The following is a 21296-nucleotide window of genomic DNA, read 5'->3' as shown; positions in this document are numbered from 1 at the left end:
ATCAAACAGCTTCGGATTTTATGTAGGAAAGATTTTAAAAGGGTTTTTCATTTCTGGACATTTCCATTAAATATTCAATTTGTATCTTCTGTTTCTTGCTGTTCTTTTGCCTGTCAGTTCCTCGTCTTTAATCTCAAACGTGGTTTAGTCTGAGAGATGCTGCTGGTGTTTGCATCATCTGTGATCACATCACTGTTTCCTTTTTTTCTTGCTGAGCTCACAGGTCTGGTTTTGGTCTCACCTGTCAGCGGTAATCTGATATTTGAGTTATTTTTCACTCAAGCGTAATCGGATATACCAGCAGTAACATGACACAGAAAAAGTAGAAGTGGTTTGTACAAATCTACAAGTTTTTAATTTTACAAGTTAGGCAGAAAGAGAGCAGGGCGCATCCTTAACTTCAGGAACCCACAAAAATGTAGTGTGAGTCCGGGACTTGTAGTTTTTTTAAACTTAGGATCAGGTTTAGAAATGTAAGGAAAACCTCTAGAAGAAGAACGTAAGCAATTTAGAAAAATCTGATCTAAATCTGGAACTAAACCTTGTGCCTGAAATTTAAGGTTCTCACTTCCAGCGTAAGTTCTTACAAAGCTTTTTGTTACACACCTTTGGAGAACATATTTTGGAAACCGTGTTTATCCATGAACATGAGAACCTTGTTATTTAAACTATTGAGAAGATCATCGTACTCACAAGTCACTAGGTGTGCAAGCATTTACCTACCAATCAATATATTCAAGTATTTTATTAACGTTAAATACTTCCATTGAATCCAAATTTGCAAAATTTCTTGATACATTTTTGTAAAGTGAAAAAACTCCCAACTGAGCCCCACTACATGATTATTACTTGAATATCAACAGAAAATGACTGCATTCTGCTAAATGGTGAAAGGTTCTGGTACAAATCCACCATCGTGTTTTGCTATTGAGCATCATCTTCCCTTTAGCCACTAAATCCACAAAGTAAAAGAGTTTCTCACCTACAATGTGACGCTGAGGAGGACGATGAGGAGGACTGAGTGAAGGACTGGGAGACAGTGAGGGAGTCACAGACTAAAAACTGAAATCTGTGCGGGGGGGGTATATATGGGCCTGGACGGGCGTTCGGAGGTTCCTCTTTATGGCCATGAGGAGCTCTGAGCCCAACCAGGCCGACGAGCTCCTGAAATACCTTCATCCTTTGACCCCGTCCGCTCGTAAATCCTCCATCTCTGGTGCCTGGTCGGTCCAAGGTGGTCAGCAGTCCTCAGGGGGACAGGTCAGGCTGTCAGCCATCCATGAGGAGATCTACACAAGAGTCAACAAATGGTTATCGTGGTTATCGTGGTGCTGGCATGTGGCAGGTGTGCAGCACTGGTCTGAAGATGAGGTTCTGTAAATGTGACAACTCGAACTTTAACCTCGATAACAAAATCAGGTTGTACCACATGCAACATTAGACATCCAGTTTATTTCATGATAGATAGGAAGAGATTCAAAATAAAACAACCTCGAACTCTTATATGAAGGGGCCTTTAAAGACGAACCTTATCCGCTGCTGCTTCAGCTCATTCTGCATTCAGACTCGGCGACTGAAAAACAACAGAGACAAATTAAAAACCATCAGTGAACGCCAACGAGACCCTGAAGGGACAACCTGTCACCGAGAATGAGATGCTGTCTCCAAAAACACACACAACTGAGGAAGATCCAAGGGACGCCGCTCACCTTCTGTGCGACTGAACGGCGTCCGTCGCTGATCGATACGGTCCGCTCACCGAGATGCGGACGCCCCTCAGCCGCCCCCGTCAGCAGGGTTCATTACCGCGCGTGATCTCGACCGTCAGTCGGTCACAATCACGTATTTGTACCAAACTATTTACTGCTGATCAACAACCAAGACTCGCTCTTTGGACAAAATTCATACATCTGAAAACTGTAAAAAAATAAAAATAAATAAAAAATTAACTCATTCAAGTAAAACACAGCAAAAGAAAAAAAAGAATAAAAGATAAAAATAGTTTAGAACAGCTCAGCATTGATCTTGTGTGACCTCTTTTACATTGCCACACTGAAGGAATCTGCTTTGGTAGATTTTTACTTTTTCAGGTAGTTTTGTGGGAAACTTTGTCCAAACATCTTGTGATTTGAAACATTTTTACCGGGAAGAAAATACATAACACGGTCGGAGGAAGTTTAAGAAATGCTGCTTTTGACATTTCCCGTCCAACATAATCAAGATCTGGCCTGAGATGTCTGCAGAGGACCGTAGACTGAGCACACCAAATAGTCCCAGGACGGCAGGTGTGGTACATGAAGACCTCTGCTGACCCCCTGTGGTCAGTGTCGGTTGACTCCACCTCCCTGTGCTAACTCAGTGTGTCTGTTACTCTGGAAACTCAACACCACCTTTTGGTACTGACATACGCTCCACTAGCCCTGATCCCGCAGGGCCAGTGAGCATCCGAGCCTTTCTGAAAAGCCCCCCCCCCCCTTTTTTTTTTTTGCACCAAACCATTTGAGCGAGTCCATATTCATGGACTCAGTCTGCAGTAGTGACTTCCTGTCATAGCAAAGGTTTGAAACCTTCAGTCAAAAGGTTTAGCTCTTAGCAGTACTTCTACAAATATAAAAATTAAAAGAAACAAACGCGCTTTTGTTTTTCAAACGAACTGAATTTCTAATCACAGTTAAGAGCTGCAGCTCATTATCGCGTTAAGTCTCTTGTTCCGTAGTAAAAACATCGAAAAATGAATAATATCATGTATAACATTAAAACGATTTTATATATAAAATGTGTATATGATGATTTGAGCACAATTCATTCTTGATCCTGGGAAAACACATCCGTGATAAAATATTCTAAACTCAAGGTTCACTCACTAGCTTTTTTTCTGGGGCTTTCAACTGTGTCTCACAGCCTTCCTCAGAAAATCCTGCTCAGTTGTCATCAGGTCAGCTAAAGGTGGGACGTGGGGCACGTGATAACACGTGGTCGTGCATGGAGGGGGCAGAGGAAGGCCGTGGGAAATGGTTGAAAGCTATGGAAATAGCTAGGAAGTGTCACCGTGAGTTTAGAGCCTTTTATTGTAGATCTGTTGTTGTTTTTGTTTGTTTTCTTTCACTAAAGAAGAAATTTCAACTTTTTAACTTAACAGAGAAAAACTAACAGGTCAACATTCACTTTTCACAGCTCCCTCGTCACATGAACAGAGACAACTCTGTCTCCCGCTAATGACGTTTATATATTAATAAAACATTCTTCCAATTGCGTTGTGATGGCAACGTGATCGCTGGCTGGATTATGTTCGCAGGCAACGTTTCAAGTTGTTTTTTCCTTTTGGTTTTTTTGAGTCATTTAAGCGCAACTCGACATCGCAACTGCTTGTGCTTAGGTTCAGACAACAAAAGCTCAAGGTTCAGGAAAGATGGTGGTTTCAGTTAAATGCTTATAATCGCGTTGTCGTTCATGACTCAAGCCACTGTGAACTTTTTCCGTATTAAACCGGACCGGGATCTTTCCTGAGCCTGAACAAAAAGCCGTGAGAGCCTGAACAGAATCAGAAACTAGTTTAATAATGCTGGACTCACTACAAGTGCATGTAGACAGGGATATCGTGTCTTGTCCCTCACTGACGTGCACAGCACAACAAAGAGCACAACACAACCCCGTTAAAGCTCGATCTCGCCTTCAAACAGAATTCGTCTCTGCCCAAGACAGAGTTTAATCTGCTGCTGCATCGTGACGCCACTCTAAGACTCTAAATGTCTCAGTATAAGGGTCAAGGGTTTTTTAAAATCGTTAACTTTTGCCTAAGCGTCTTTTCAGGGACCGAACTCACTTTGATAAAAACAAGCATGAATTCTGTTTCAAGGCAAGTTTCGCTTCAACGTTTGACCAAAAACGGACAGAAGAAAAAACCCCAGTAAAAGCAAGCCAAACCTCAACGAGGTTGTGGCCTTTCATTTTTTCAGATCATCTCATTTTGATGAAGGTGGGTCATGCGCTTCCTCTGCAGTGTTGTGCATCACTGAGTCAAAGACAGAACACTTCGTGAGAGTAGATGTAGGAAACAAAAAACATTTATTACAAAAACACTAAGAGCAGGAGGTCGTCAAAAGTGAACATCAGATCAGAACGAAACAGGAAGTCGCTCTACAGAATGAAAGTCTGATATTTGAGGGAGCGGTGAGATTAAAGGGTCATTTCCCATTTTTACCACTCGCTATACAAATGTACAATAACAGACCAAGCTGAAACTTACAGATTTAATGAAACAAAAGGTATTTCAATTCGATGAAAAATGTCATAACTTCCATAAAAAGTGCCAACAGCCCAGAGCAACTAAAAGAGCAAAGTTAAGTTCTTTAGGAAGTCTCGAACATCTTCTTCCTGTCGGCCTTGTCCTCGATGTTCTTACGCCAGTCGCCGACCGCCTCTGCAGGCTGCACGACACAAACAGTTCACAGTCAACAGGTGTCCAACAGTTTAATTACACTCCTGTTACCTGCCTGACTGTCCTCCTGCGGCGACTCACCTCCTCTCTGACATCCTTCTTGACCTGCTTCAGGTTGGCCCTCAGGTCCAGGTTGACTGTGTGTTTGGAGCCCAGCAGAGCTTTCAGCATGGCGTCAGCGGTCATACGCACTTTCCTCAGAGCGGGTTTCTTCACTCCGGCCAGGTCCACCACTTTGATCTTCAGGTCATCGATCTAAGAGCGACCAAGCAGCGTAAAAGGTGAGATTGAGCCAAAAGCAGAGCAGTGCTTTCGTTTAAAGGATAAGTCTAACAAGAAATGCAAATGCAAATGAGCCTTTTTCACTTGCCTACAACATCATTTCCTATTTATTTCTTAAAAACATCTATATAACGAATATAACGAGCGCAGGTGCTTAGTGACCCTTTCTCCCTTTCCTTTATAATTACTACCAAATTTGCGAAGGCCATTCACGGAAATGTCAAGGAATTAACAGCAAAAATAACAGGAAATGTGTCAAAATTATTCTGATGTGGAGAACGGCTCCATGGCTGCGCAGCAGGAGGAGGTTTACCTCTTTATCAGCCTTTTTCACTTTGGTCACCAGGTCGTACCTCTCCTCGTCCACTCTGTCGATGAGGGCGTGCAGCTTTCTGCAGGTGTCCTGAAATAGGAAAGACAGACCTGATGTCTACGTGTTGATTCATTAATGGATACTATACTTCAAATAACTGAGAGTAATAACGACAGCACTCTAAGTTTCTGACAGTCAAGTAAAACAAAACATCGTCAGCATAAGATTAGATAAAGAAAGAAAGACACAACTTAAAGTAGGACCATCTAAAGGGTCACTTGAACTGAACTATTTTAGCTGTTAGTCTGAGCTGTTCAGTGTATTCTCATAAACATCACAACTATTGTGGATGAGTTTTGTTTCATGATTTTGGGCTTAAATTTGGAATAAAAGACGACTAAATGTCACAGAGTCACCAACTTAACAGATTCCGGTGCCGAAACGGTGAAGCGTGAAACCCTGAGTCGCAGGATCCCTCACCAAGAGCGCGTTGTGGTCACCGGTCAGGTTGGGTGCGGGACATTGTTCATCCATGTAGGCCTGCTTGGCCTGTGCCAAGCTCTTCTTCTCCTGTTGAATCCAGTTCGCCGCAATCTGCAGCATTATGCTCTGCAGGACGGAAGGAAAGTCAGCGGTCAGAGAAGAAAAGCACCTGCGATATTGTTTTCATTCACCGGGTTTTAGGTCACGTGTGAGGATTTCAGGGAAAAGGTTTCTTTCTCTCCTGTAACGTGAACACTGTTGGGATTTTTCCACACGCAAAGCAAACGATCCAAAGATATCATTTTAAAAAGATGTCCTTAAACTTCACCTTAGACAGTGACCAGTCATCCCCTCGCTAAATGCTCCTATGTTGGTAAAACAGGAATCGAAGCAGTTTGACCGATTCAAGTCAACGTGGGACTAAACGATGTCATGGGGAAGATCGATGTGACTCTGAGCCAGTAGAAGTTAGAACGCTGACACTTTGTGAAACATAACGACGGACACAAATTCAGTTATCAGCAAACGTGTCGTCCGGAAAACCACAGTTAAAGCTTGGACACATCATCCGTACACGTGACTTTTTATCTCATCATCCACAGAAGACTTGCATCCCACAAACTCCCTCATCAACGGTTTATTGGACATTACCCGCTGGATGTCTAGAAAACAGAAAGCTCGGAGGCAGCACTTATTATGGATGCTGATCTTACAGCGTCACTAATGTCACCTTCTGCCAACTAAGAACCGCACCACAGTCAGAAGCTTTCCTCCCCGAGTCGGGTTCAGAGAAGCTTCTGCCTGCATTCGTCACGAGCAGACTGGACCCCTGTAACTCTGTTTATGGGCCTCCCGACTGAAACTACGCACAGACTCATCAACTCATCCAGAAAGCTGCACTCTACTGTATCCTCTTTTAAAAGCACAATAAATCTATGTGGGTCTTAGTACTGGTGTTTTTATATGTATACGAGTATCTATATACACATATGTAGATATATGTACCTGTATATTTATGTATGTATGTATGTATATATACGGTACGTGTGTGTGTGTGTGTGTGTGTGTGTGTGTGTGTGTGTGTGTGTGTGTGTGTGTGTGTGTGTGTGTGACTGTATATCTATGTATGTATGTATGTATGTATGTATGTATGTATGTATGTATGTATGTATGTATGTATGTATGTATGTATGTATGTATGTATGTATGTATGTATGTATGTATGTATGTATGTATGTATGTATGTATGTATGTATGTATGTATGTATGTATGTATGTATGTATGTATGTATGTATGTATGTATGTATGTATGTATGTATGTATGTATGTATGTATGTATGTATGTATGTATGTATGTATGTATGTATGTATGTATGTATGTATGTATGTATGTATGTATGTATGTATGTATGTATGTATGTATGTATGTATGTATGTATGTATGTATGTATGTATGTATGTATGTATGTATGTATGTATGTATGTATGTATGTATGTATGTATGTATGTATGTATGTATGTATGTATGTATGTATGTATGTATGTATGTATGTATGTATGTATGTATGTATGTATGTATGTATGTATGTATGTATGTATGTATGTATGTATGTATGTATGTATGTATGTATGTATGTATGTATGTATGTATGTATGTATGTATGTATGTATGTATGTATGTATGTATGTATGTATGTATGTATGTATGTATGTATGTATGTATGTATGTATGTATGTATGTATGTATGTATGTATGTATGTATGTATGTATGTATGTATGTATGTATGTATGTATGTATGTATGTATGTATGTATGTATGTATGTATGTATGTATGTATGTATGTATGTATGTATGTATGTATGTATGTATGTATGTATGTATGTATGTATGTATGTATGTATGTATGTATGTATGTATGTATGTATGTATGTATGTATGTATGTATGTATGTATGTATGTATGTATGTATGTATGTATGTATGTATGTATGTATGTATGTATGTATGTATGTATGTATGTATGTATGTATGTATGTATGTATGTATGTATGTATGTATGTATGTATGTATGTATGTATGTATATATACGTATGTGTGTGTGTGTGTGTGTGTGTGTGTGTGTGTTCAGACAGCTGAAACCACCACATCAGCTCAATCAGGTAGAAATACACTGTCACCAATCCTGATCCAAACATCATGATGAAAGCTACTTCATTAAAAAAGGCTTTCTCCCAGTAACTCCAGTTAGAAACAGCGTCTCCCACAGCGAGACAACAGCGGGTCACTATACTACCAGTACGTGCAGCATCGCGGCAGATAACAAGAGCAGCAATCACAACTGTAAGAATCTGAAATAATAAGAATCAACTACACTACAGCTCTACATACGTTTTTACTGGCTTGAATGTCTGCCACTGCTGCTAGTGCGAAACTCCCCACTGCAGCCTCTACTTCACCCATAACACACACACGACATACACACACACACACACACACACACACACACATGCACATACCCTCCTACAGACAAAAAAACACAAGTCAAGCTGCCGATTTTCTGTAACTACGCTGCTCAGTAAGGTAACTGGTCAGCTGGCCGTTCACTCGTAGTCATTTATATCAAACATCGGCCGGAAAAAAAATCACAAAATCACCAAATAACAAATGATTTTCAATGCGTTTGTTGTTGTACCTGCAGTTTATCTGGTCAAAAAAAGAGACTGACTGCTCCTTTAACAAAGAACCGCATGGACTCACAGTGGTGTTAGTCTAATGACAACTTTTTATGTTCACGGTTTAGTCTGTGACAATGAAAACCTTTTCATGACATGAAGCGTCGTCGGAAGCGCGACCTGACCGACAGGTCCCGCGTCCGACAGCCTGAAAGTGGCTGCAGACTGTGCCGTACCTTCAGATGATGCTTGCGGCTCGAATGCATCTTTTTTCTGCAAAGAACACAAACAACACTGTTACCGTCTCGACAGAGACAGAGCGTCCGTTCACCTGAAATCAGTCATCAAGTTCTGACCGAGGAGGTTCTGCTCTTTCCTTCAGTGGGGGACTTTTCTTTCTTTCTGACCTTCTGTTTCCTTTCTTTTTTTTCTTTTTCCTTTCTCTTTCCTCCTTTTTCTTACATTCTTTCTTTCGGTCCTCTCTTCTTTGCTCTTACTTTCTTCCTTCCCTCCTTCCCTTCTTTCTTTACTCCTTTGCGGTTTTTTTCTTCCTGACCTTTCTTCATCTTTTCTTCGTTTCTCCCGGCCTGTCTTTCTTTCTCTCACTGTTTCCTTCTTTTTTCCTCTTTTTCTCTCCATCTTACTTTCTTTCCATCCTCCCTACATTCCTTCCTTTTCTCCTGCTTTCGTCTCTATTTCCTTCTTTCCTCTCTTTCTATCCTCCTATTATTCTTGCCCTCGTTCCTTTTTTCTTTGTCTCTTTTCTTTATGAGGAAGGTATGAGAAAAGAGGACTCCTTCTTTCTTTCTCTGTAATTAAACATTTCAATGCCGTGCCACTGATTTGTTATTTCCAACATCTAAAAACACAAAGAAAATCCTTTTTTACTCCAGTAAAGTATTTGAACACTAAAACAAAATCGAGAATTAATCATCGAGAGGCAACACTTACTCATGAGACATGTTGGCGGTTTCTTTTCTTCACAACCTGTTTGAGGAGAAAAAAACAGAACAGAGGAAAAACTCACTGAGACATTGAGAATAAATAAATAAATGTTATAATCTGCTCTCTGCTCTAATAAAGGAGACCCTCCTCTCTATGAAATGTGATCTATTCAAACGGTTAATGAGCGGCTGAGTGGAGACAGAGCTAAGTTTGGAGTTGGGGTCAAATGTCGCCGCTGACGCCTGCGATAAGCTCCTGTACAGGTGTTCAAAACGAAATATCCTCAGGGAGTTAACACTTCAATTCCTTTCCCGGGGAAGAGTCCCTGCAGCAGAATGTGCCTCGACGGCGCGTTAGCTGCCAACACCAGGCTGTCAATATGCAAACCCCTGACAGGCTGCAAAAACAGACCCGACTAAACAAGCCGCTCAGTCCCAGGATCAGATTTCAAGTTATTTTTACTAAAAATAATTCAAGCTTTCAGTATTTCATCTTGTCTAATGAGTCTGGAAATGTCAGAATCTTGAAACTAGAGCTCAACGTGCAGGCAGAAAAAAAGGACTCAGTTAATAACCACAGTCGATGCATTAGAATGAAAAAAATCTAAAAATCAACAAAATGATTTTTTTCCAGATCAAAACTCAAAATTTTTTAAAATCAAAACTCCAGAAAAGCCCAGTCTGAGTGAAGAGACCAAATTATAAACCTTTCCAAATGAATCAAATGACAATAATATGTATTAATATGTAAAGTCATAACAGGTAACTTTATCTTTTAATGAAGTTAAAATCTTTTCCAGACCAAACCTCCAAAAAATCTCCAGTCCCAGTGCAGAGGCCAGATTTCTAAACTTTCTACTGGCCAAGAGCTTTAAAAATTAAACATTCACTGCAAAGGCCAGAGATTATTTCATCTCTTTACTACTACGAACACAGCTTGTTTCAGCGTTTCACGACGCTGCTTAATAGGTCGGCCGAACTGACTGACTAGAGTTTTTAGAGAACTCCTGAAATGAGAAGAGAAACTGGACTGGGAACAAGTGGAACTAGCTCAACCCCGATGGCTAATTTTCTTCTTCTCTTGTGAAACAATAAGTCTTGGCGGCTGAATCTGACACCAAAAGAAATGTCATCATCCACTCGAGTAAAACCGAAGCCTTGAGCTAAAATAATCCAAGAGGAGAAATCTAATTTCGAAATAATCCGATAGTCCAAAACACAACACACTGCCATCTTTGAAAAGGCCTTGTCTTACAGGGAAAACTCAAATCGGTAAACTTTCCCAAGCAGCCAGATGCTTCAAAAATGAGACCTAACAAGTAGGAGTGGACAAATAGAAATCATCAGCAAAAGCCAAAAGCAAACAAATAAGCATCATCCAACCTCAGTTCATTCAAATCTCCGTGCAGTGCTGTTTAAACACAGTCCTCAGATCTCATCCCGCAGTAATCAGCCCTCTCCTTCACGCCGGATCACATTTCCCTTCACTTATTAACAAACCCTCGAGAGGTCAGGACTCTCATCACCTTAGCACTTTACAAACAGGTCTCCTCAAAAAGACGCTAACTGCCTCCGCACAGCCGCTTTGTATGGATTTACCGGCTCCGTCCAGGCATTCAGAGAGGAGCCAGAGCAGGAGCAGGGGAGGAGGAGGAGGAGGAGGAGGAAGGAGGGAAAAATTGGTCTCACCTACGACGAGACGGAAAGTCGAGGAGAAGGGCAGCAGTGGCCAGAGGCAGTGGGAAGAAACTCACCCTCGGGGTGTATATATACGAGGGCTCAGATATGGATATGGAGCTCCTGTTTATGGAAACGCAGGAACCTCAGACCAATCGGCCGGCAAGCTCCTGAAATATCGTCAACACCTGCCAACTTCACCCTGTAAATCAGGCGTCTTCGAGGAGGAGCCTGATATCGTTTTAGGACTCCGCTCGGTGCCACTGGGACGCTATAAAAGGGAGGAAAGTATGGTGATGCTTCGCACTCACCATAAAACCATCAGAGTGCAAACGTTTAACCGGATGAATGCAGGACCGGTGAAAAGAGTGGGACAGCAGAGTCATTTCTGTCTTCCTGAGGGGGGTTGTTTCTGGCTTGTTATCATGCTGAAGGTGCCCAAGATCCCTTTGAGTTTGAGTGATGATTAGCACTCGGTACAATACACTGCAAATAAAGGCTGGAGTTGGCTTCTAATTCACAAGTCATGGGCAAACGTAAGGAAAGTGGTAGATTTTTTGTTCTCACATCTCCCAAAATGCACAAGCTGGTACAGGGAACGTCTATGTAGCCTCAAGGCGCTTCTAACCCTAGCGTCTGACTTTTTAAGACAGCGAAAAAGAACGAGTTGACTGTTCTTCTCTGTGCAAACTGAATAGAAACAGAGACATGTAGGTCTGGACCAAAACCTGCTTTGGTTAAACTTGTCAAACCTGGTCCAGATTTCAGGAAAAAGCCAAAAAACCGTTTCAGATTTGAGAAAACTTTCATCTGTTTTTTAAAAGATCTAATTAAAATCCACAAATCGGATGCCAACTAAAGCTTTGCATCTTTCTTGCCACAAATGTGCTACACGTTTCCCGCTGAACACAGGACGAGGAAAAAATTCGGCTCGTGAGCTAACGAAGAGCCAAGTTTTCGAGTCGGTGACCGCGAGAGTTTAAATTCTTTGACATATACACCGAACAAAGGGATACAATAGGTAAAAAAAACACTCCTAAACCCTCCTTACAGCCTCTCTCGTTCAGTTTTAAAGTGCATGGAATAAACAGCTCTTTTAAAACAACATGGTTGGATTCACATAGACTGAATAAAGTCCTATATATCCGTAGCGTCTGCCGTTACCACTTACTTGTAGGTACATTTATGCAGTTCGTCCCTTGTGCTTGGCAGAGGACCGAAGCGCTAAACTCAGCAACTTTAGAGATCCTGCCTTTATCTCAAGGTATGTCTGGATAGATTAACACAAGATTAAAGTAGACATCTTTAGAAGAGAAGAACAAGGAACAAAGACATCTCAAGACATCTATAAGAACCAAATTCCATACATAAAACGCATACATTTAACTTTACAGAGGACTCGTGTTTACCTGAATTTGGAAGGACGAACCACAAGAACTTCTGGAGGAGCCAACAGCTGACGACCTTTACCTTTCTGATCTACAACGTTTTCTAAATTGTATTAATTATTGACTTCACAGAAAGAGACATTGAAAACACAGTCGTGCAACAAAAAAAGCCCAGATTCCCGAATCTCAAAACCGAAGGTGCGATGAATCTCCAGTGTCCTGCGAGTTCAGAAACAATCTCAAAAGAGAGAAAGCACCAGTGAAACTTTGATATCACTTTTAACTATTGCTCCAGATAAAGTGCTTAACAAGCTCGCATTTCTTCCATCTATAAATATAATGTAATGGCCAACTGGCCTGGTTAGCGTTTCATCTCGGATTGCTGCTCCGCATCGAGGATCCGGCCAGAGAATGGCTTCCAGACCATTCTCTGGCCGCAGCGGGCCCTCTCATATTAACACTTGTGCTATAAAAATGTGTGGGCACGATTTCAGGTGGGCATGAAGGCAGATCATCCCTGTGGATAACGTTATGTCATGACTGACTCACCAAAGCATTCTTACTTAATTGCCTCAGATTCCTCTCGGGGACAACTTGCCTGAACAAGAATGTTTCCTGCGATACGTACAAGTACGTAAACAGGGAACCGCAGGGGGATTGACAAAACATTTTAGGTTTCAGTCTGTTTAAAGACCTCCCTATTATTATTATTTTTATTATTATATTTTACTATATGTACTGCAAGTTGCTTGTCAGTGTCTTCCAAAGCAACTGACCGTCTCAAAACTGATGCAGTACGTGTTTCCTCACCTGCGACCTTTACAGTTAAGGTTTGGTTAAGTTTAGGCAACTGAGCCTACTCGGTTAAGGTTAGAAAACGAGTGTGGTCATTGTTAAACAACCGGTGCTATCATCCTTAGCCATGTTAGTGGCACTGTTCTGTGGATGGTGCTGTCAGTTAGTCAGTCGGTCCACCACTTTGGTCCAGACTGGTCTCAGCAGCTATTAGATGGTTTACCACAACATTTTGCATAGACATTCATTACCCCCCTAGAGGATAAATCCTAATGACTTTGGTGATCCTCTGACCTTTGCTCCAGCAACCAGCAAGTCAAGTACTATGCTTATTTTGTGCAATTTTTTAAAATCTACTAAATGGATTGGGACTAAATGTGGTTCAGATATTCATGTTGGCCCCAGGATGAATTGTAGTAAATTTGGTGATCCTCTGACTTCCTTATACCATCATTGTATACAAAATTTAATTTACTTTGGTTTTTATGACCAATTACCTGCAAAACTAATGGCTTTCCCATCAGCCCTAACTGCATTTTGTTTTTACTGCTAATTAGCAAATGCTAATTAGCTTGCCAACAGGATAAACTAAGATGGTGAACGTGGTAAACATTTCACCTGTCAGTTTTGGCTGGACCAAAACAGCTGGGCCAAAACTATAAATGCAAATGTCCGTCGCTGACTGACTGACTGACTGATTGAGGAAGTTACACCAGCGGTCAGCCGGCTGAGTTTTGCCCTCCAATTCCCAGCCATATACTAGGTTTTGACCTGGTCTTGTTTGTTTGTCATTTAACGCAAAGCACCGCTGCCACTAGCGTGACTGTAGACTCTTAGGGCTCTATTTTAACAATCTAAGCAAACGGTCTAAAGCGCATGGAGCAAGTGCATTTAAGAAATACATCTTTGCTGGTTTAATGTCAGAAAAAAAAGGTTGCAGTGCCAGACGCACGGTTCAAAAGGGTTGTACTATGTCTCTAAATTAATCATGGGTGTGTTTTCGGCGTAACATGCGATAAAACAATCCAGGTGTGCTTGCACCTTGGCAGACTGCTATTATAATGGCTGATTTGCCAAGAAGTAAGAAAGAACGCTCATATTATATTACGAGTTACCATTGTGGCACCATTAAAAACAACAGTGAAATACAACAGTGAAATACTACGCAGTGAAATACTACGCCGTTGACTTCAGTCCAGTTTCCACGGGCGCTCATATGGGCGCAAGTACATTTGCTATTCCAGCAACGTGGGTACTGGACGGGAAAACGACAACTCCATGGGTCTGCAACCAGCGAAGACACTTGCGTCACGCTTGGCGCCGGAAATCTGCAGCTCTCTGCCACATGGCCCTCGTCATTAGTTCATGAGCCGCTGTTCTCACAATAAACTATATGTAGAAGTTTTTGTCAGTCTGTTTTTTTTACAAATTCAGTAATGAACTCTCAAGATCAAATTCTCAACAGTTTTCAGCCTCTCAGATTGTGAATCCAATGAAACAAGCTAAAAAGGAATTTGTATCATGTAACCTTGAGGTTTTAATTACATGTCCTTCACTAACAGAAGAGGAAAAAAGCAGTCTGCGGCTTTAAACAGGTGTAAGTGTTTCTTTAGAGTCTAAGGTGCCGGCAGATGACCACTGTCACCAAATGGTCCCTGGCTGGATTTGATTTTAACGGGTGACAAACCAAAATAGTTTGAAACCACTGGAGCAGGAGATTCAGTTATAAGAACCGTACTGTCTGAAATGCAGAATAACTATGTCAAAGGCAACAGAATTTTTTGTTTTTGTCTTAGAGAGGTGTCCCTCATCCAAGCTTCACCCGATTTACCGAACGGAACCTTGTGAGTCTTTAAATTCAAAAGCGACTATATAGACCAGCGCCTGAGGTCGAATACACAAAGATGCCAGCACTGTAAACCAGCAGCTTTCCCACTGAACTAGGTCACACATTGTACAACACAATGGCACTTACATACAGATTGTGGTCATTCATCTTGGAATGACGCACCAGGGCTGATTATAAGAAGGCTGTTGTCACGCAGCTGAAACTTTCACTCTCTTGGTGATTAGGTCAATTACAGAAGTGTTAGATAACATCAGAATGTTGGCTTTCAAAGCTGAGTTGCAGAGACATCAATATATATATATTAAAAAAAGAAGAAGCAGCAATTAAGCCGGGCCAATCAGGATCTAAAAACTGTCTGAGTCCACAAAAGCCTTTGCCTTGTTAATTCTCCTCCGGTGAGCACCTCAGACCCGTTGACCAGTAAGAAGTGTGAAGCCATAGGTCTGAGGTCTGAGGGGAAAGGTGGTGACAGATCGAGTCTGAGTCATGCTGGGAATGTAGCGGTGGAGGGTGATGCTGGGGGGCGGGTTCATGGTTCTGTCAGAGAGACGGGCAGGGGGGTTTTTAGCGAGACGTCCGGCTTACAACTCAAGCCTCAGGAATGTTCCGTGTGGTAGGTCCGAGGTTTGGAAATGCGTGTGAAGCGTGTGGCCTTTCCTCGCCGTGTGAAAGCACAAATAACCAGATGTGTACGTTTACATGGAGTTCGATTCATACGCCCGGTGCTAGTGGGAGTTTGTTTAGATCGATCCACCACCTGGTTGCGTTTGAAGCGTGGACGCGGGGACCTTGTCCCCCCCCCCCGCGGGGATGGTGCGAGGTTGGATATACTGCTTGTCACTAAGGGTTTTCCAATACGATCATACATATTGCAGTACAGCAGATGTATTACAACGTCAGAAAAAATTCCCATGAATGAACCAAAAACTTCAATAACTCATTTTGTCAGTTCTTAAACACAATTAGTTTGGAATCCTTCCTTTTGAAAACCTTTTTTCACTGCTAATTTTCCAAGTCGACTCTGAGTCACCAGTTTGAGCCAGTACTTCAACTGCTCAGCTGTGCTGCTCCAACTACACGTTGCCATTCAACATGAAGCAGCTTGTTTTTGAGCAGACTGAACGTTACTACTTATGGTTTTGCATCACCCCGAGTTATGAGGAAGAACATCTGCAGAACAGCCACCCAACACTAATAACACCTGTCACAGCCTCAGGTACCATGTCTCACAGTGTCTTGATGCGTAAGCCCAGGGCCCTGATGCTTTCTGATCACGCTGAGATTACACCTCTCTGACGACAGCCGACCCGCTGACCAGTAAGGAAGCACTACCAGCATCTTATTTGAGAACAGATTGGTCAAATTCACCAGCACTCAGCCGGGGTTGCCCGGTCAGAATTGGGCTACTTTTGAAGTGTCGCCACGGGCTGAACTTGGGGAGACATATTTTGCATGCAAATTACAAGAGTTATATCTATATATAGAAATCCATATTCTACACAAAATTATTTATTTACACCCAAATCCTAACAAGCTGACTCCAGATCAGCACGTGGATACACGCCCAGCACGCCACCCACGTCGGTATTGGAGGCCTGTCGCAAAAGAAAGTGGCACTTTGTGCTGGAAGCTAACTGAGATATGTATTAGTGTGACTACTTACTGGTTCTGCAGTGACTGCCACTGGGAACATCTACTGGTGCTTCTTTTGTTTTGGGAGACCAGTGGTAGAAGAAAATCGGATGGTGCAGAACAGCTCAAAAGTCAGCACCATTAGGTCAAATGTTTAACTGGCCAATGGACGTTTTGCAGTTGATCAGCGGTGAGAATGTGTGTGTCAAGGTTCAGTAGAGTTAAACTGAAATAAAAACCGGACTTTAGTTTGAGGGTGAGAGTGATTCCACTGATCCTGGCGATTCCACTTAAATGAACCGATGGCGTGACCCAGCGCTTACTGTCCTGTTACTGTGGAAAGTTCTGACAACAATGCTCAAGAGCTACGCTGGACAAAAATACAGACTGAGGTAGAAATCAAGTGAATTAAGCTGCAGCAAAGTGCAGCGAATGTTGAGAAACAAAGACACCTCGGAAGCCTGAATCAGATGTTAAGTAGACGAATGTAAACGTTCAAACCCAGATCACACGCTGCAAAACCTGGGCAGAGCTGTAAATCCTCAAGGAGCCTTCAAAGGTTTTTCTTTTGGATCGGTTCCACATCACTGTGAGGGTAAAACATGTAAGTGCTGGGCGTCACAGGCAGAGACTGGTTGTGAGGGAGGGACTGGAAGTGAAAATCAAATTTAGATTCACGGTGCTGTTGGCCGCTATAGCGCCTCCTTGCTGCCACACTATAAACTGCAGCTCAGACTTGCATCTCATTAAGAATTTTGAGTTTTTAGAATTAAAAAATGTGCAAAAATCAACTGCAGTGTTATTATATTAGCAGGTTTACACAAGTGGAGTGGGATATATTGAAAATCTTTGAAACTAAAGAGCTTCTTGGTAAAATCCAACACGGCAGGTTTTTTTGTAATTTTTCCTACACCACACATTAATGCCTGTTCTGCTGAGTTAGACCTTTGTGAGCATCTTATCTTAGTGTTATGATTTTACTATGTTCAGATGAAAGTCACCAGGAGAGGGGCTGGGGGGGGGACCCAGCAGCAACTCCCACCATAGCTGAGGGCATTTGACTGAGAGCCTTGTCAGTAAAGCAGACACGCACAAACTTACAGTTCTTCTTCTTCTAGGGGCAATAATGACTTTAAAGTGATCCACCTCAACACATCAGACAAACCTGAATGACCTCCTGAGAGCCAAATGGGTGTTGGGGGGGTGGGGTGACATCTAGTGGCCATCTGAAGAACTGCAGCCAGAGGCACTAACTGCTGACTATTGCTGCCGCCTGGTGGGTTTACTCACTTTAGCTCGTTACAGTTTGAGAGTAGCATTGCTGGCTGTTCCGTTCGTCTGCTGGCTGATGCCCAGATTCAACATAGTAAGGCACAGTTTTCAAATCTGAAAAACCAAATCATTTGGAGGGAATGAAACCCCGCTGATAGACGTACATGGGCCGTAACCCTAAATGACACCAGTGTCCTCCTCACAGCCCTGTTGGCAGACAAACACCAGGCCCAGGCTGGACTAGGAAATTCAGCAGGTGCTCTCAGTTTGTGTCTGGTGTCAGTTTCCACCTTCAGCAGAGGAGACTCACCTCCTCTTTGACCCTCCCTCTTCATCTGGTCAGTGCTGCCAGCCAGCGGGTTGCAGGACTGGAAGGGGAGGATATACAGCATTAAATGAAATGTAAATACAGCTGCTTTCTTGAAAATGACCTTCAGCTCCTGAGCTTTTGTTTTCGTCTCGCCTGAACCGCTCAGACGTCAGCTCTGCCGTAAGAGCAACTCCCACGGAGGAGTATTTCTCACATTTGACCGTAATTAAAAGCGTCATCCAATAACTGCAATGTAACGCTCTGCCGCCGGCGCTTGTTGTGATGTCTTGTTTGATCCAGAAGTGCTGAAGGATGTGACATTGGGAGCAGCTGATTTCACTGATTAGCAACCTTCACTTGGAGAGGAAGAGCTTACCAGTGAAGTCAGCTGCTGCAGCGTTTTGATTGGAACACAAACCTGCAGGTTGGACTGCAACTGCATTTTCCCCCACGAATGCAACACGGCTAAATGATGTAAACACTGCTAAATAGTCTCACGTTATATATGTTACACCTGAGTCTCGTGAAGCTCAGACCTTTCAATGCACAACCCCTGAAATGGCAGCTGTGCACGATGCAACCCAGGAGCAACCGTCCTGCTACCTGCGCAGTTGAAAAATAAACCGGTCAGCGCTCTCTGGTGGATCAACCCTGTGGTGGAGACACTGATTACTGTTTCTTATAAGCCGACCTCCTGTATATGTAACAAGCTACCGGCCGCTAATATCGACCATTCCAGTGAATCAGTTGGAATCGAGGAGCCACTCGCTGCAAACCGGAACCGCCAGAGAAGTTTGCCAATGGACTCTGAGCAATGCAAAACATCGATCTCTGAGCTGCCGATGGTTACAGGCGGAAAATCTGTAATTTACTACGGTTGCGAAGTGGGAGGAGCTATTTCCACAGACAGTGTGACGTGACTCGCAGCTGGAGCACTTCTTGGCTCGACTTGAATCTCTCCTGATCCAATCATCAGTCCAAATGATTAACAACGACTTCACAAAATATCTGCTTCTTTGATTAAAAGTCAAAGGTACAAACTTGCGTACGAGAAACTTTCCTCGGGAAAGGTTCACTTCGCCTCCCAAGGTGCATTTCGGCAACAAGCGTCCAATCACCGAGTTTGAATGTTTGTAGTGTGAGCTGTCAAGGTTGGTTTTGATTCAGCGCTGTTGGCGCCGTGATTCGTTAACAACTGCAACGACGGTTGTGATTCGCGCCTCTTGCCGGCCTCCTCTGCAAAGCAATGGCGTCCAAGGCTCAAGGATATCGGTGAAACCCCCCAATGGGGATAAACACTCCTGGAACCTGCAGCCCTTTCACATTTCACAACTCTGTCACTTTGATATGTTAATAATGACCTCAAAATGAAACTGACATCTTAAAAATGAAATGAGCAAAATGCTGCAATACTGCAGCCTGCTGTCCACAGCTGTCCACAGCTGTCCACAGCTGTCTTGCTGTCTTGATCGCATCAGTAAGGGTAAGACGCTCTGGGTGAAGTGATTTTGTAACTGAGCCCTACGTCCGACGGGTCATTGAATTGAGATTTCTGACACTTATCACTGTCATCTGGCATCATCGCTGACGTGTAATCGACCGGCGTCTGTAAAATGCAGAGCACTGCATTGTGGGACCGTGAGCAGAGAGTAGCGCACATGCCAACGGGGCCACTTTTCCCATTCCATTTGGGGATTTTTGAGTCTATACGTTTACACAGCCAGAATTCAGACACTCAGATAAAATGGCACTGCTGTATAAAGCACATCGGGAGAAAACTCGGGAGCTCAATAACACTAGCTTAGTGCCTGGCGTTTTACACATCCTCAATACTACAGCTGCTAAAAGACAGAAACCGCCGGCAGACTACTGTTCACCCCACCGCTGGACTGACCTGTAACGCAACTTCCGGAGACTTGAAAGTTTTACCAACTTACTCTTCTAATAACATTTGTGGCCACGTGCTCGTGTGTGTGTGTGTGTGTGTGTGTGTGTGTGTGTGTGTGTGTCATGGTCGTTCTGAGGGAAGGAGCTGTCTTGTTGGGATCTTGCGTACTGGGCGTGTAATTTCTCCTCAGGTCTCTCTGGCGAAAGATCCTCCTGGATAAATAGAGCTCAACTAACCGACTGAACACACTAGGATACAGACCTACTGCCTATAACCATCTGCATCTCGGATACTGGGGTTGTTTTTTTTTTTGCTGCTGAAAGTCAATTTATACAATTTTGCTTATGTGTACGATCCACCCCGACACCCAGCCTGCAGTGAGGGGTGAGCATCTGGCATCTTCCACTGCTGATTTTGCCTAATATTTGTGGCTGCCGAGTTTTATTAGCGAGGTAAACAAAGACACTCGAAATGAGCTTTCGTAGCTTAAACTTCGTAGTTCGTGAATTTATTAGTTCTTCTCTGCTTTTTGACTTTTTTTTTTTCTGAGTCGTCTCTTACCTGTAAGTCCTGAAGACAGTTTTTTCATTCATGTTCAGGGCTCTGAGTAGGACAGAGACAACAGTTCTCCTCCCGCCTGAAAGGGAAAAATTTGAAAACTGTGTCATTAGGCACAGAAGAGAGATGCTTCTGTGAGGCGTTTCCACAGTGTAGCTGTGCACAGTATTTTACCACGGGTTAGAGGATAGGTCAGCGCCGTGGAGGCTGCAAAAGGCAAGCTGCTGTAGCTCTCCTCTCTCCAGATGGCTCTCCTGCTCTGTTTTCTCATTTCTAATTCTGGCCAGTGCGAGTCTATGTGAAGAGGCAGCTGTTATCGGAGGATATGATACGGCCGTCAGCAGAGGTCAAATATAACCTGCAGTGACTCAGAGGAACGAGATGCCAATTACGCGGGACATTGTTGAGGCTGTCTAGTTCTGGTGCGTGGTGTTAAAGAGACGCGGTACAGAACGAGACCAGCACGGTAAAACATACAGATTACTGACATCCCATCCACAGCATTCAACCGCCCAGCGTCCCCATAAAACCAGATCCTCTATTTGGCGTGAAAACCACTTGTCGTGACCAGGATTACCGTGGGACTCCAGTGCTGTCACACTGTTTGGTTGAGATCAGGACAAGCCAGGAAACTCGAAACCCGTAGGCTGAATGTCTGACGGCGCGACAGTTGTTTCATACGCTTCGGCCATCACTGGACGTGACGCACGACTGTCTGCTCAGCAGAGATACGGCGGATTGAGAGCCTGTGGATGAGGGGGATCCAGTGCAGAAGCTACAAAATGCACACAGT

At 43.1% G+C, this 21296-nt stretch overlaps 1 protein-coding gene across 2 annotated transcripts; it reads right to left on the bottom strand.

Moving 5' to 3' along the window:
* Positions 1-4300: 4300 nt before the first annotated feature.
* On the bottom strand, positions 4301-20580 carry LOC120793639 (troponin I, fast skeletal muscle-like). Of its 2 annotated transcripts, XM_040133895.1 has the most exons (8): positions 20507-20580; positions 18058-18115; positions 9142-9177; positions 8427-8463; positions 5514-5642; positions 5034-5123; positions 4520-4693; positions 4301-4427 (listed from the first exon to the last, which is right to left on the bottom strand). In XM_040133895.1, exons 3-8 carry the CDS (start codon positions 9150-9152, stop codon positions 4350-4352), a joined length of 519 nt encoding a protein of 172 aa, XP_039989829.1. In that variant the 5' UTR covers positions 9153-9177; positions 18058-18115; positions 20507-20580; the 3' UTR covers positions 4301-4349. The 2 variants fall into 2 exon arrangements, with proteins under 2 accessions (XP_039989829.1, XP_039989830.1); XM_040133896.1 differs by lacking the exon at positions 18058-18115.
* Between the last annotated feature and the right edge of the window lie 716 nt (positions 20581-21296).

Source organism: Xiphias gladius, chromosome 8 (genome assembly GCF_016859285.1).
Source record: "Xiphias gladius isolate SHS-SW01 ecotype Sanya breed wild chromosome 8, ASM1685928v1, whole genome shotgun sequence".
NCBI classification, from domain to species: domain Eukaryota; kingdom Metazoa; phylum Chordata; class Actinopteri; order Istiophoriformes; family Xiphiidae; genus Xiphias; species Xiphias gladius.
Note: the sequence above shows the minus strand (reverse complement) of the source record. Positions and strands in the feature narration are given on the sequence as shown.

Bases quoted from the DNA above. Each gene is read 5' to 3' on its own strand.
- LOC120793639 (XM_040133895.1), bottom strand. The intron at 5,124-5,513 runs GTGAGGGATCCT...TTCCTATTTCAG, and splicing joins GTGACCACAACGCGCTCTTG to GACACCTGCAGAAAGCTGCA. The intron at 4,694-5,033 runs GTAAACCTCCTC...GGTCGCTCTTAG, and splicing joins TGAAAAAGGCTGATAAAGAG to ATCGATGACCTGAAGATCAA.